We start from the raw sequence: 15,319 nt of genomic DNA on the forward strand, positions 1-15,319 counted from the left end.
CGACCGATTTAACAGCTGTCAAGTAATTTATTCTCAATTTGGTTTGGCAATTCATCATAAATAGACTCACGCCTGAACAACGCTTGCAAATATACAATTTTGTTTAGAAAAAAATGGTTCTGTGCGGAATACGTATCGCGCACTACGTCCATTAGCGATGAAGCGCACTTTTGGTTGAATGGCTAGGTCAACAAACAAAACTGCCGCATTTGCAGTGAAGCTAATCCTCAAGTGTATGTCGATACACCGTTACATCCAGAAAAACTGACTGTTTGGTGCGCTTTATGGGCTGGTGGAAACATTGGTCCGTACTTCTTCAAAAACGATGATGGCCAGAACGTTACAGTCAATGGTGATCGGTATAGAGCCATGATTACTAACTTTTTCATTCCTGAATTGAACAACCCATGATGTCCAGGAGCTGTGGTTTCAACAAGACGGCGCAACAAGTCACACAGCTCGTGCCACAATCGATTTATTGAAAGACACGTTTGGTGACCGCCTAATTTCACGTTTTGGACCTGTGAATTGGCCTCCAAGATCTTGTGATTTAACACCGCTAGACTACATTCTGTGGGGCTATGTGAAGTCATTGGTCCATGCGGATAAGCCACAAACCCTTGACCATGTGGAAGACAACATTCGCCGTGTTATTACCGATATACGGCCACAAATGTTGGAAAAAGTTATCGAAAATTGGACGTCCAGATTGGACTACATCCGAGCCAGCCGTGGCGGTCATATGCCAGAAATCATATTTAAAATGTAATGCCACAAGATTATCCTGCGGATAAATAAAATTCATGTCAATCGAATAATCTATCGTTGTTTTATTGCAATTTAAAGTTCTATAGCTCTAAAAAAAAACACCCTTTACTACTTGATTCACAAAGTGTTGCTTCCTGCCGAAATTTTTTTTCATACAATTTTTTGTTGTTCTTCTACAAATGTTGTTGAATAACAAGTTACAGTTTTGGCATTTTCTACCGTTGTTCTTTATTTTTACATAATTTGCACTTTGCAATTTTCATTGTTCTGGAATCGGCTGCGGCAACATCAAGAAAATCTGTATTTTACTTGTTCATTTGCTACAGATTTTTTCTCATAGTTTTCGGAGGGGGTGGGATCTTCAAAATCAGATTCACTTTGTTTTATTACGTATGCCGAGCTGCATGAGCTAGATGAAAAAAGTTCATGTTCAGACATTTCCAGTTCAGGCACAAAGCACAACACATGAAATATGAACTATTACCAATTTGCGGAATGGCAGACTACAGGTTCAGACCTCGGTTCAGACACATTGCGCAATATGATATTCAAACTTCAAACTGTTCGAAAAAGTTTGATTTCAGGCCAAACTTAAAGATACAGAAATCAAGTCAAGTCAAACTTATTTGACATAAAAGGTTAGATTTTCAAGTCAAGTAGGTAATATCAAACTAGTTCGGCTTGAATGCAGCTCTATTCAACATTTGATCCGGGGTATGATCTTAATTAAAAAAAAATGGTAACTCAGCGGAATACTTCAAACTAGCAATAATTTTTGAATGATTCGTTCGATTCATGAAAAAAAATCTCTCCTACTTTTTTTTTGTATGGGGCGCCGTTTCAATGCAAAATTGAAATATTCGTATTTGAGAATGTTGACTACTAGCCTACTAGCGTCGCAACTACATATAATGTGTTGAAGCAACGACAAATACGCGTTTAGATGTTTAATTTTTTGCATAAAAACGGCACCCCATATGAAAAAAACGTAATATTTCATCACGAATTGAACGGTTATTAATTTCTATGATCTGTTATGAGTATGTTATGAATTATTAAAATTATTGAAAGAAAAGTTTCATAATTCTTTGAATATCTCAAACCAGAAGCAACCAGAAAGCGAGAAATAGCGAAATAGTCATTTTTCGAAAACGCCCTGAAACTCTAAAATGAATCAAGATATCTTTGATCTGATTTCTGATCTTATTATTTCGAAAAAATAGATGGGGGCTCCTTAAAAATTTTTTCTCCTAGTCTTATAGTTTTCTCAAGAGATGCTTCCAGTGGACATCGTATATGGGATATACCGTATCTTTGTACAATAATTATAGGTTGTGCTTGTCCTTATCCAATTCAAATTATTGTTGGAAACTATTCTAATAATAGTTTTTTTATTTCCAATATTTGGAAGATACACTTTTTCAGACAGAATAGATATAGCAGATTACGCGATTCAAAAGCGGTTACCTTATATCTCAAATTATGGTTCGAGAACCTACCTGTGAATTATTGAACGTATTCGATAATGCAAAATGTTAATTTCAATCTGGTCGAAACTTCGATGAGTTCCAGTAAAGATGGTTTATAACTGAATTCCCCCACGTTGCAGTATATCACCTTGTACACACATGAGCTAGTATCACAGCCTATCTAGATTCATTCAGATGCAAATCGGAAATGTTTGCTGAATTCCCTTCAGGAAACGGAAAGTAAGGGGCAACAATCAAGCCAAACAATCGTCCAATATTCAAATCAGCAATCGTCTTCCCATCCGAAGATAGTCGATATTCAAATGAGGTATTGTAAAGACAAAAACAGGTATGCACGAACTATAAAGCTGTATATAGGTAAGGGGAAATATTAATTTATTTATTGCCAGTTCGGAACAATAGATTGATATTATTAGATCGAAATCAAACTGGCTATTTGCATACAACATGAAACGTGAATTATAATATTAATAGATATCGCAGCAATATATTGGACGCTATTCATGAAAGTCAACATGAAGATCTTTCTAGAATTGTATCTGCTATTGGCGTATATCTGATATGCCGCGGTACAGGTGGACGCTGTTTCTCCTCACGAAGCGAGAGTTCAACTGAAATATTTCAAAAATGGATAAGTAGATTCCAAAAGGTCTTTTCAATGGTAAAATATACTCATAACCTAAATACAAATATGAAGTGTGCATTATATATATTTACTATCAATAGTTATAAGTATCAATAATATCAATAATACCACTGCACATTTCAAATAAAGGGTGTTTTTTTAGAGCTATAGAACTTTAAATTGCAATAAAACAACTATGGATAATTCGATTGACATGAATTTTACTCATCCGCAAGATAATCTTGTGGCATAACCTTTCAAAATCAAAGCTGACATTAACACATCTCTATCCTATCTGGGGTTGGAATTCCAGTCCAGTCTGAGTTGGAAGAACCACATTTCTAACCTTTGTCGGAAACTGTCAACTTCCATTTTCATGATCAGGAGAATGAGAAAAATTGCTGGTCCTGATATTGCGAAGCTAACGTACTATTCATCCTTCCACGGTGTGGCCCTGTATGGTGTCTTGCTGTGGGGTCTGAGTACGGATGCTGAGCGAGTTTTAATCCAACAGAAGAAAGCAATACGCACCATCTTCCACATGAAAAATACAGACAGTTGTAGAGAGGTATTCAAGAGAGAGAGAATTTTGACTATAACGGCAGCCTTTATACTTACTTGCGCCAATTACGTCCACCAAAACCATGATAGGTTTCCGAAAAATTCAAATTTTCACGAATATAACACACGCGAGAAAAATAAATTTGCTATCCCTCCTGCAAGACTAAAGAAGACCCAACAAGGTCCGAATCATACATGTTTGAAAATTTATAATAAACTTCCAGATCATATCAAGGAATTGAGTCCAGCTGTTTTCAGTAAAAAAGTAAAGGAAATATTATTGGATCATACAGTATACAAGTTGAGCGATTTCTTGAATGAGTGAATTTATTTTGTCATTTTTGTGCATATGTGTATTCTTGATATTGTGCGATGATTTGTACTTACATGTTATGATGTTTTTTATTTATATATTGACTTTCAATGCTTTTTACCTGATATGATGTTTTAATTTATATAATGACTGTCAATGCTATCTATATATTATAATGCTTTTATTTATATTATTGGCTATCAATTACTATTTGTTAATATTGTTAATAATTCAAGATTTTGTTTTGACAAGCCATGTAAATTTTTGATGGCAAATATTTGTACATGTTAGGATTTTCTTGTGTGCAAATAAATATTATTATTATTATTATTAAATATGATTTCTGGCATACGACCGTCACGGCTGGCTCGAATGTAGTCCAATCTGGACGTCCAATTTTCGATGACTTTTTCCAACATTTATGGCCGCATATCGGCAATAACACGGCGAATGTTGTCTTCCAAATGGTCAAGGGTTTGTGGCTTATCCGCATAGACCAATGACTTTACATAGCCCCACAGAATGTAGTCTAGCGGTGTTAAATCTCAAGACCTTGGAGGCTAATTCACAGGTCCAAAACGTGAAATTAAGCGGTCACCAAACGTATCTTGTTGGAACCACAGCTCCTGGACATCATGTTTGTTCAATTCAGGAATGAAAAAGTTAGTAATCATGGCTCTATACCGATCACCATTGACTGTAACGTTCTGGTCATCATCGTTTTTGAAGAAGTACGGACCAATGATTCCACCAGCCCATAAAGCGCACCAAACAGTCAGTTTTTCTAGATGTAACGGTGTTTCGACAAACACTTGAGGATTAGCTTCACTCCAAATGCGGCAGTTTTGTTTGTTGACGTAGCCATTCAACAAGAAGTGCGCTACATCGCTAACCAAAATAAAATGGACGTTGTGCGCGATACGTATTCCGCACATAACCATTATTTTCGAAATAAAATTGCACTATTTTCAAGCGTTGTTTAGGCGTGAGTTCATTTTTGATGAATTGCCAAACCAAACTGAGAATAAATCACTTGACAGCTGTTGAATCGGTCGCCATCTTGAACAGTAATGTCAACTTAAAGTTATATACCTCGAAAAAAAAACACCCGTTATAAGGTGTAATGAAAAAAATCCAAATTTCTGTACGAAAACCAAGGCTTCAATTAGGTACCATAGTCAGAATGATCTACTTCAGTTCGGGTCCATTATGTGCCGTTTCATTCAATAACTCGTCGTTTTGAATTGAATATTATTACGTCTCTCTCATAACAACCCTCGTCCCTATTGGCAAAAAATTGAGACAGTTTGTTTTCACTAGCTTCTGTTGAAGCGAATTTTTCACTAGTAAAATTGTTCGCCATGAAAAGGAAAATATGGTGATCACTTGGTGCCAGGTCCGGACTATAAGGTGGATGCATAAGAATCTCCCAACCAAAGCTAGCTGCTTCTGTGCGATTGTTTCCTTCAGACGATCCAGTTGTTGAAAGTACAGTAGGTACATTTCCGAGTTGTCAGTTTTGCAGTATGGAAGCAGTTCATAGTAGATAATTCCCTGACAATCCCAGAAAACACACAGCAAAAACCTTCCTGACCGTCAATCCTACCTTGGTCACCGTTTCCGCCGGCTCACCGGGTTTCGACCACGACCGTTTTTGCTTGACGTTGTCGCAAGTGGTCTACTTCCAATCATTAGTCGCCAACCTCTTTGAAAATGGGTTGATACTGTTGTGATTCGGTAGCTTTTCGTAGATGGAAATTCGATCCAATAGGTTTTTTGCGTTAGTCCAACCATTTGGTTATGTCTAAATGAACGGACGTCATATCCTCTGGGAATCCCAAGTAAAATACTTAGGAGTCATCCTGGATAAGAAGTTAATATTCAAACAGCTCGACGACTACGTCATCCGAAAGGGTAGTAGAATAGTGCCAGCCAACTTTTCGAAGAAACATGTTCGCTTATAGCTAGTTGAACCTATTCTACAGGGTGTTCCTAAACTGGAGGTACAAAGAAAAAAAAGGATTCCTTGGAAAATTCAAGAAAATATCAAACTTTATCATCCTGTATTGTGAAAACAACGCGTTTTAGGATGCATGTTTATAATTTTTTTTTGTTTTTTAAGATCTGAGGAATCTGAGATTTTCGTTTGTGTCTCCTATTCAGGAAAAGCGTCTATAAAACTACTGTTCGTCCAACTGTGATGCAGTCCACAAATGGAGACAACTAGGTAAATTCTGAGTATTTTCATGCTTTTGCGATTCTTAAATAGAAAAATGTGAAATTTTGTTCCTGACAAGTATTTGAATCATGACAACAATTATTTTATGAATATTCAGATATATAATCGAAATATTGACTTATAACTTCATCCTTAAAGCTGAAAGTGATCAGCTTGTATTCGTAAAATATTCGAATAACTAAGAGGAAATACCACCATGTGACTTCTCAGTTCAATACGAAATTATGGATTTTTCCTCTACAACCACCGATTTTCATGAGGTTTTCACATAATTTCTGTACCTAAACAATAGTCTACATTGAACAATGGCAATATCCTTAATTTGCGAACAAAACACTGATATACACTGCGCAAAAACAATAACGCACATTATGGAAATCTCAAATTTATTCTACAACTGAAGGTGTTCTCAATGATAATTATTTTTATCAGAATTATGCATGCATATGTTATCCACTTTCAACGTTTTCTTCAATAAAGATGCGTTTTCCCAGCAGGAATAAAAAAAGATGAGATTATCAGCTTTTGAGTGTATGAGCTCCATTCTGAAATCAGTTGTTCTCGATCAATTCTAGTGATCAATAGTTTTTCTTTCATTTGATTTTCTACACTCGATCGCTATGCAACACGAAACACGCAATTTGACCTAAGAGGAATGTGCCCAAGCAGTAATTTTGCGAAAAGAAGGGTGGACATACACAAGAATTGCAGGAAGATTTGGAGTTTCCCATACAAGTGTGTCCAGAATGTTGCAGCGATTCAGGGAGACAGGTATGAATGTCCGAAGACCAGGACAGGGTAGACCACGGATAACAACTGCCAATCAAGAACGTTACTTGAGAGTTTCTTCGTTGAGACAACGGTTTGCAACCGCTCGCCTCCTTCAAAATCAGCTTGAGCAAACTCATGGGGTGCAAATTAGCACTCAGACAATAAGAAATCGCCTCAGAGAATACGATTTAAGGCCTCGTGTCGCGGCAAAAGGCCCAGCTCTTACCCCAGCCCATCAAAGGGCGCGTTTGGATTTTGCGAGAGAGCATATTCATTGGGAAGAGGCTGATTGGGAAAGAGTTCTCTTCACAGATGAGTCTAGATTCTGCCTCTACCATTGTGATCGACGTTCCCTTGTATACAGACGTCCACATGAAAGATATGCTCAGTGCAATTTCCTGAATACTACTGGTTTCGGGGGAGGATCGATTATGGTATGGGGCGGAATATCTTTGACTGCTCGCACAGACCTAGTGATCGTTGATAATGGAGCTATGGATGCTGATAGGTATATGAGGAACATTCTTGAAGAGCATGTAGTGCCATTTGCCCCATACATTGGTGAAAATTTCATTTTTATGGACGATAATGCCAGACCCCATCGTGCGCGTATCGTTCAGGAGTACATTGAAGAGGTTGAAGTCTCTCGAATGAAATGGCCAGCAAGAAGTCCAGATCTCAATCCGATTGAGCAGGTTTGGGACAACCTCGATAGAGGGCTGAGAAGTTCAGAAAATCATCCAGCTACTCTTAATGACTTAGGAATCCAACTCAGGGATATCTGGGAAGGATTAGATCAAAACATTTTAAGATCACACATTTTGAGTATGAACCGTCGTTGCCGAACTGTAATTAACGCAAGGGGTGGAAATACCAAGTATTAAATCACTTATCAGCATTCCAGTATTTTGAAAATTGTTTATTTCTCTTCTTTCACATAAGATTCGGTGAAATCCTGAATTTTTCTTCCATTCAATGTGTCTTGTTTCGTTCAAAACCTTCCCGAGAGAACATAAGAAATAAGTTATAGTGTCAATGTAGAGTTAACTTTCATTAAAATCGAGATTTTCAGAATATGCATTAATTTTTTTTGCTCAGTGTATTAAAGAAATATTCGTGAAAAAACCTACAAAATATCTTCACCAAAGAGATGGAACTCTTATTTTGTAGAAAAAAATTATATATCGTCATACAGTGCTGCCTCTACTGATATGTTTCGTAAAGAGAAATTAGATAAAGTGAATGTGCAACTTCCTACACCGTACAAAGTTTGGTCATCGCAAGTGCGCCAGAGGGGAAATGAATGTTTCATTGATACACGGAAAACCACGAGGTGGTAATCCCTCTTAAGATTACCATTGTAAGATTTCAAAGTGAACCTGCAGTCGATTCCCGAGACTTCCATCTTTTCTAATGTTACACCCAGTATAAATTGAGAAATTAGGATTGAAACTCACTTCCGGTACATCCCCCACATCGACACCAACCAAATTTAGCAACTTTACGAAACCAAAGTCTTAGGACCACCCCCAAAGTAGATCGTGCATTAATGGCGTCATTAAGCCTCCAGTGTATCCTGCCGATTAAGACGTCGAAGTTACGATATAGAAAACATAAATAACTAATATTGCGGCATCGGTCTCGTAAAGCATTTTAAAAGTTCTCCTCAAAGTTACGAGTTTATCGGCGTCGCTGTGTGCGTAACTTAAGGGCTCTTTTGGGACCTAATTATGCCGAGGAGATGGGTAAGTCTCAGTTTTTTTAAGTTTCAATATTTGGTGGACTGATGTGATTTCAGGATGCTGTATAGAATGGAAGCAGGGATTTTCGCTGTAGAGAGGATAGTGAGGTTAACATTGTAGTGACTCGGTTTGCTCAGAGATGGCGCCATGGTCGTAATGCGCCACACAACATCGGCCCCGGCGTATTTATAGGGGTCGACGCAAAGCAACCGATTCACTTCTCACCCGATGGGTGGGAAGGTGTGTCTTAGGCAGAGATCGCTGGATAGCCTAACCGATGAGTCCACCAGCGATCTCGGGACGAAACACAATGCCCCCGGGAGAGGGCGCACCTAAATATTAGCTCGAGGAAGACTCGCTAAATTGGTGACCCCGACGTGATGACGGAAAGCTGCGGCGTTGGAGCGCAGAGGCGACTCACTGCCCCGCTCAACGTTATGGCTACTGGGGTGTCCATCGGACACTAGAGCCGATGGCACGCCGAGCCTCGTTTCCGTCATCACAGCACGCAAGCGCTCTCTCCCCCCTGGGACCACCTGCGTACCTCCTCCTCAGGAGGGTCTTCGTTACTGGTGAGGGGGTGTGTAGTGACTCGGTTTGCTCAGAGATGGCGCCATGGTCGTAATGCGCCACACAACATCGGCCCCGGCGTATTTATAGGGGTCGACGCAAAGCAACCGATTCACTTCTCACCCGATGGGTGGGAAGGTGTGTCTTAGGCAGAGATCGCTGGATAGCCTAACCGATGAGTCCACCAGCGATCTCGGGACGAAACACAATGCCCCCGGGAGAGGGCGCACCTAAATATTAGCTCGAGGAAGACTCGCTAAAACATCATTCTCATACGCATATAACTATTATCTATTATGATTTTGTGGATGTTCATGATTATTATGAATAACTCACTTACTCACAACTTTATTTTCTGAGTTCATTTTTTGCATTTGTACTGAATAAACTCTATTATATTCTATTCTATTATAATTTTGAATACTATATTTTTGAAATTGTTCGAGGATAAACTCTGAAATTTTCACAGTAACATCTGATGCATAATGATTGATGATTTTTAATGAAAATCAAGGATATATTTTTCGTCCCTAGCTCTTTAACCCCCAAGTTAAGAACTGTTGAAGTATAAAACGATAATAATGATAAAATATTACATATTCATTGTTACCACTCCTATTTTCTCAGTCAATTTTTCAAAGGAATTGTAACCTGTATTTTAATTTTGTGTGAGTAAGACTTTTATTTTATTTTTTATGATGAAACTAGTGATTTGAAAGTAAATACGTAAAACTAATGTAGGATCCAGTTATTGTTCCCTGTAAATAATTGAGATGTTGAACAGGATGCTTGGAGACCTATTAGTTTCTTCAAGTGTCGAGGACATGTCAGTTTCAATGAATTTACAGGGAACGAATTGTTATTGTACATATAATGTAAAAAGGATGTGTATTTCTTCGGGATGTCGAAGATATGTCATATCGGTTGTAAATCTTAAGAGACTTACTGCGGTTGAGAAAGTTCGAGAACAAGACGGTTGTACCAGATGTGTTACATCTGTGTATCAGGTTCTAGTCCTTCGAGAATATTCGATTTCCAGGAATCCGCGAAGATCTTTGGTACGGCAAAATTCTTATTGGACTAGGGGATGGTACTTTCCCTGAGGGGTGGTCAAGCAGGAAGGAGGGAAGGATATTCAGAGTAGATGAAGTAAATTCCAATCGGCAGAGAGTCAGTTCAATTTGAGTCGAAGACGAGTAAAGTTCAAGGCAGGTCTAAGACGAGTCAAGTTCGGTCGGTCAACTTAAGACGTAAGACGGTTCGCGGACTAGATTAAGACGAGTCGCGAACGAGTTAGAGACGAGACGACCGAAAACTTGAAGTACGACGAAGACGTGATAAACGAAGACGTTTCGAGTAATCAACGAACGAGTTGAAGACCAAATTCAGTACCGTAGTGAGAAACTTGTAATAAAGACATAATTAGGATCTTCTCAATACTGAGTTTGTACTGTATAAGTGTGGCTTTGTGAAAAGATGTAAATAATTGAAAAGATTTTAATTATTTCAAATCCGACAAAGTAACGAAGAAGAAGACGAAAGGGCAGGTAATCGAATCATACCTCTAGACGATCGATTAACCAAGCCTACACTAATGTATCACATTTGTTTTTTAGGATCTTTCCCTTGAATTTTCATTGCAAAAACTCCAGAAATGACAACTGATACCTTGTCGATAGCAATCAACTGAATTCATTAGAACATTGAAATTACCCGTCACTTGAAAGAGAAAAGGCTAAAAAACAATAATTATTTTATTCAATTCTGATTTACAAAAAAAAATCTTTGGATCCGTTTTCTTTGAAAGAACTGTTCTGAAATTGCTCTGAATAAATTTGGAAACAGCCTTTATAATTCAGAGGACAAGATACTTTACTATATTTGATAATTTACTAATAATTCGAAATGCTAAATAACATCAAGATAAATTCAACTTAGATGGAATTTAAAATAACTTACTGGAAATGATTTTTCAATGAAAATCCGGTTTATTTTGATGCATTCAAGGATCCAAACATCGAAGATATGACTTTGCTGGTGACCGATTGAATTCGTGTGTTCACTGAACTTAAAGCCCTTAAGACATAAGTTTTAATGCAAAACTCGGTTCATAGTCGTTTGTAGAAGGCAAGATCACTACCATTTTTATGAATCGTATAGTTTTTACTTTTAAAATGTCAAAAGATGAACAAATAGCAGGCGTTTCAAAATTAATCATTTTATTGGAAAACTCTATGGATGCACTCTCCATACATTATTTGGCAATATTGATAAATTGAAAAAATATTGCCATAGAGGTACCTAATTGTAGTGACTCATCTTAAATTGTATAAGAAAGCATATGAATCTGTTAAAATTGTCAATATTATTTCCGTTAAATTTTCAACTGACATGGTCGGTGAAATTTCAAAACGAAGCAGACATATAATTGAGTTTATTTTTGGTCGTCAAGGTGGATCTTCAGTTACAGAATCTCTAGAATTCCATCCTAGAGATCATTTTTCGCATCTCTTCCAAATCCTGGAAGACTTCCTCGGATAGAGCAGTCCATAAATCTGTCGGTAAAATACCGTGAAGGGTATTAAAGCAATACGTGCGAGCTAATGTACAAATAGTCGATATCAAATGGATTCACTGCGAAATATAAAATATGATATGTTATATACTTTCTATACTCTATGTTAATACCGACTCCCGAATATTCTATGTATTTTCTCGCAGCAACTTAGATTTTGTATTAAGACATCAATTATTATAAAAACGAAAATAAAATTATAAAATGCGGAGAACCATTTATTAATCTTAGGCGTACAACTTTGGTTCCGCCATTTTTTCTCAAATTCGAGGCTTCATTGTGAAAAACTGGTCATACATTTATTTGGGTATTGTCCATCGCTGGCTACTACATTCTCCCATCTTTCGGGCAGCGTAGAAATCCTGCGTCGAAAAAACTGGTCATCTTTTGAAACGATCCACGAATCGATCCAATTTTTCACTTCTTCATAAGACTGGAAGTGCTGGTCAGCCACGCCGTGTGTTATTGATCGAAACAAGTGATAGTCCGAAGAAGCAATGTCGGTAGAATACGGTGGGGGAGGTAGGACTTCCCATTTCAACGTTTTCACTGTTTACAGGTATATCTTGACGACTTTCGCAATATGGGGTCGCTGTAAAATCATATTATCATGTCTCTCGTTGTTTTGCGGCCGTTTGTCTTTCAATGCTCGGCTCATTCAATACGTTCGATAAGGATCGCCTAAGATTGTTTCAGTTTTAACAACTCATAATACACTACACCGAGCTGGTCTCACCAAATACTAAGCATAACCTGGGAACCATTTATATTCTGTTTGGCCGTCGAGGTGGAAGCATGACCGGGATATCCCCATAATTTTCTGTTCTTTAGTAAAAATGCGATGTTAAAATCCCTTTTGTCTTCGCCTTGCAAGGAGCTGATCACAAGCAAACAAACGCCGTTCAACATCTCTCGACTTTAACTCGTACTGCACCCAATTTCCTTATTTCTGAATCATTCCCATGACTTTCAGGCGTTTTGAAATGGCTTGTTGCGTCTCTCCCAATGGTCCTGCCAATTCTTCTTGCATTTGAATGGAGTCTTGATCAAATAATGCCTCCAATTCTGCATTTCCGAAAACTTTCTCTTCTCCAGTGCTGGTCTTCGACATCAAAATCGCCGTTATTGAAGCGTTGAAACAATTTTCGACACGTTCGCTCACTAATAGCGACCATAGGTATTTGAGAGCATTCGATGAGCCACAGCCGCAGATTTTTCCATATTAGAGCGGAAAATTAAAACCTCCTGCAAATGATAGGAATTTGGCTCGTGAACTGACATGTTTAGTCGAGAATAACTTTATGATACAGACACAAATCGACTAATACTTCGATAGCGTTATGTTTACAAATACCTGAGCTGATTGTATGACATCAACGTTCTTTTTTTTTCGACTACCACTGACCGCTAGTTTTCAAGAGAACCTCAGGATTGATGCCATATCTCCCAGTTGTTTTCATATCAAGTCTAAATTTCAAGGACAAATTTCCGGGAACGATATTAAAATGCAATAATATCAAGAAGAACCTGAATAATATTCACTACCACTCTGAGTACAAATAAAATGAAACTGAGAATTCTGAAGAAAATTCTTCATGAAAATCAGAGCACCGAGTTTCGCTACAGTCAATCAGAAATGTGACAACGATAGTCGTCTCTATCGGAGTTGTTGCTCCTGCAGGGGATAAATTCATCAAACATCGGGACCGAACATCCCGCAACTGGCTTAATAATCTCCCCAACTTCGAAATTCAAAAGACTCCTCGTATATCCTTCAACTAAATTCTATGAACTCATCTGTCATATTCAATTGAATTGAAATTTCCGAATATCAAAGCAAACTAAGATGGCAGCGCAACGAGAACGCTCGAACAAATAAAGACGAAATACATATCTCGATCTGCTGAGGGGATCTGCTTACCGATCTTCTTCTCTTCAGCGAAAAGCAATAAGTTGAAATCCTTATTACTTTGAGAAATAGGAGGAGATTTCCAATTGATAAACATCTCCACCGTTCGCAGTCGAATATGGAATGGCATGAAAGAGACCGTGTTTATGGATCCCATCGAGATAATTGATTTGTAATTTGATAAGTTCTGTGGATAGGCTGCTCCGAAAATCATTATTGGGAGAAGGAATTCAAGACAAAATACTTCACAATCTTCCCGAACTTTTTACGATTGAATATTCCACCTTATCTTATATCTTCATCTTTTATTATCGAAAAATGACTGTAATTTTTACTGCGTATTTTCATAATGTTTTTTCAACGAAAAATATCAATATAAATCTGTGGGAGATGATTCCCCTATATAAAGAGCCCGTAGCGAAGCTCGTACTCCTAGGGATTCGAAAAAAACATCAGATGGAGAATCCGTCCTGGTTGAAGAAACCCCCTCTCGATTTCTGAGCAAAAGTTAGCATTATTCCCTTGAATATTGCAAGGACAAAAAGTGATTTTTTGTTGACATTACCCATAAATAGTGACGTGGAAGTCATTCTTCTTCTGGAAAAACATACGACAACACCGTGAAAGAGAATTTTTTGCAGGCTATGTATTGATAGATTACCTATTGAGTCCTGTTTGTGGTCTGGTTTATTATGTTGCGAAATCATTAGTTGGTAATGTTGAATTGGACTGGAAAGGTGAAGTTGACGGATTGTTCTTCATGCTTTGAAATTATGGTAGTAATATTTTTCGTTTTTAACACAAAAGAACCCCATAATCCTTTCTGGACTAGAAATTTCTTGATGATTCTATCTCATCCTTCAATTGATTGTGGTGATTTCAATTGTCATCATATAATGTCGTTTATCTTCTTCAGCTCGTGTTCATCCATTGTCGGATATAGGCCTCTTCCAGGTTATTCCATGCTAAAAGATCTGTTGCCAATCTCATCCACTGTTCTCCTGCCACTGTTCTGACGTCATCGATCCATCTCTTTTCAGGTCGGCCCACACTTCTTGTTGTCTCTCTTGGTCTCCATAGTATCACTTTCTGGGTCCATTTATCCGGCTCCTGTCTCGACACATGGCCGATCTATTTCCATTTTAGGCTTGCTACTCTTTGAATAACATCTATTACCTTGGTGCTATCACGTATCTGGATATTTTGTATTCTGTCCCTAAAGGTGGCTCCCAGCATTATTCTCTCCATGGCTCTTTGTACAACTCTCAGTTGTTCTGCTGCTTTTTGGGTTATTGCCAAGGTTTCCAAGCCATAGGTAAAACAGGAAGGATGCAGCTGTCGTATGCTTTTTTCTTTAGGTTGATGGGTACCTCTTTGTCTTTAAAGACATATTTCATGTTTCCGAATGCTATCAATGCCAAATGGAAGCTGCGTTTCATTTCCTCTTTATTTTTATACTTGTGTAATATCTCTGTTACTCCATCAGAGAAATTCATTTATGCCGATGATATTGCTCTTTTGTTTTGTCATTCTGATCTCTTCGTACAGCAAACTTGGCCTTGGTTTTTTCTGCTGCTGAATACTGTTGTTCTGTTTGGTTCAATAGTGCTCATGTAGCTTAACGTTTCTATGAGAATTATTAGTGGAACTATTCGATCCACGCCTTCACATTAGTTACCACTGCAATCACTTACACTTCCGCCTCATATTTGTAGACAGGTTGCAGTCAAGAAAACTTGGGATGATTATCATTTCT

General features: G+C 37.9%; 1 protein-coding gene across 1 annotated transcript; it reads right to left on the reverse strand.

Annotated features, from left to right (window-relative positions):
* Window positions 1-14,475: 14,475 nt before the first annotated feature.
* On the reverse strand, window positions 14,476-15,059 carry LOC123675487. Its single transcript, XM_045610844.1, has 3 exons — window positions 15,022-15,059; window positions 14,740-14,941; window positions 14,476-14,694 (listed from the first exon to the last, which is right to left on the reverse strand). The coding sequence occupies exons 1-3, from the start codon at window positions 15,057-15,059 to the stop codon at window positions 14,476-14,478; spliced, it is 459 nt and encodes a 152-aa protein (XP_045466800.1).
* Between the last annotated feature and the right edge of the window lie 260 nt (window positions 15,060-15,319).

Source organism: Harmonia axyridis, chromosome 3, assembly GCF_914767665.1.
Source record: "Harmonia axyridis chromosome 3, icHarAxyr1.1, whole genome shotgun sequence".
Lineage (NCBI taxonomy): Eukaryota > Metazoa > Arthropoda > Insecta > Coleoptera > Coccinellidae > Harmonia > Harmonia axyridis.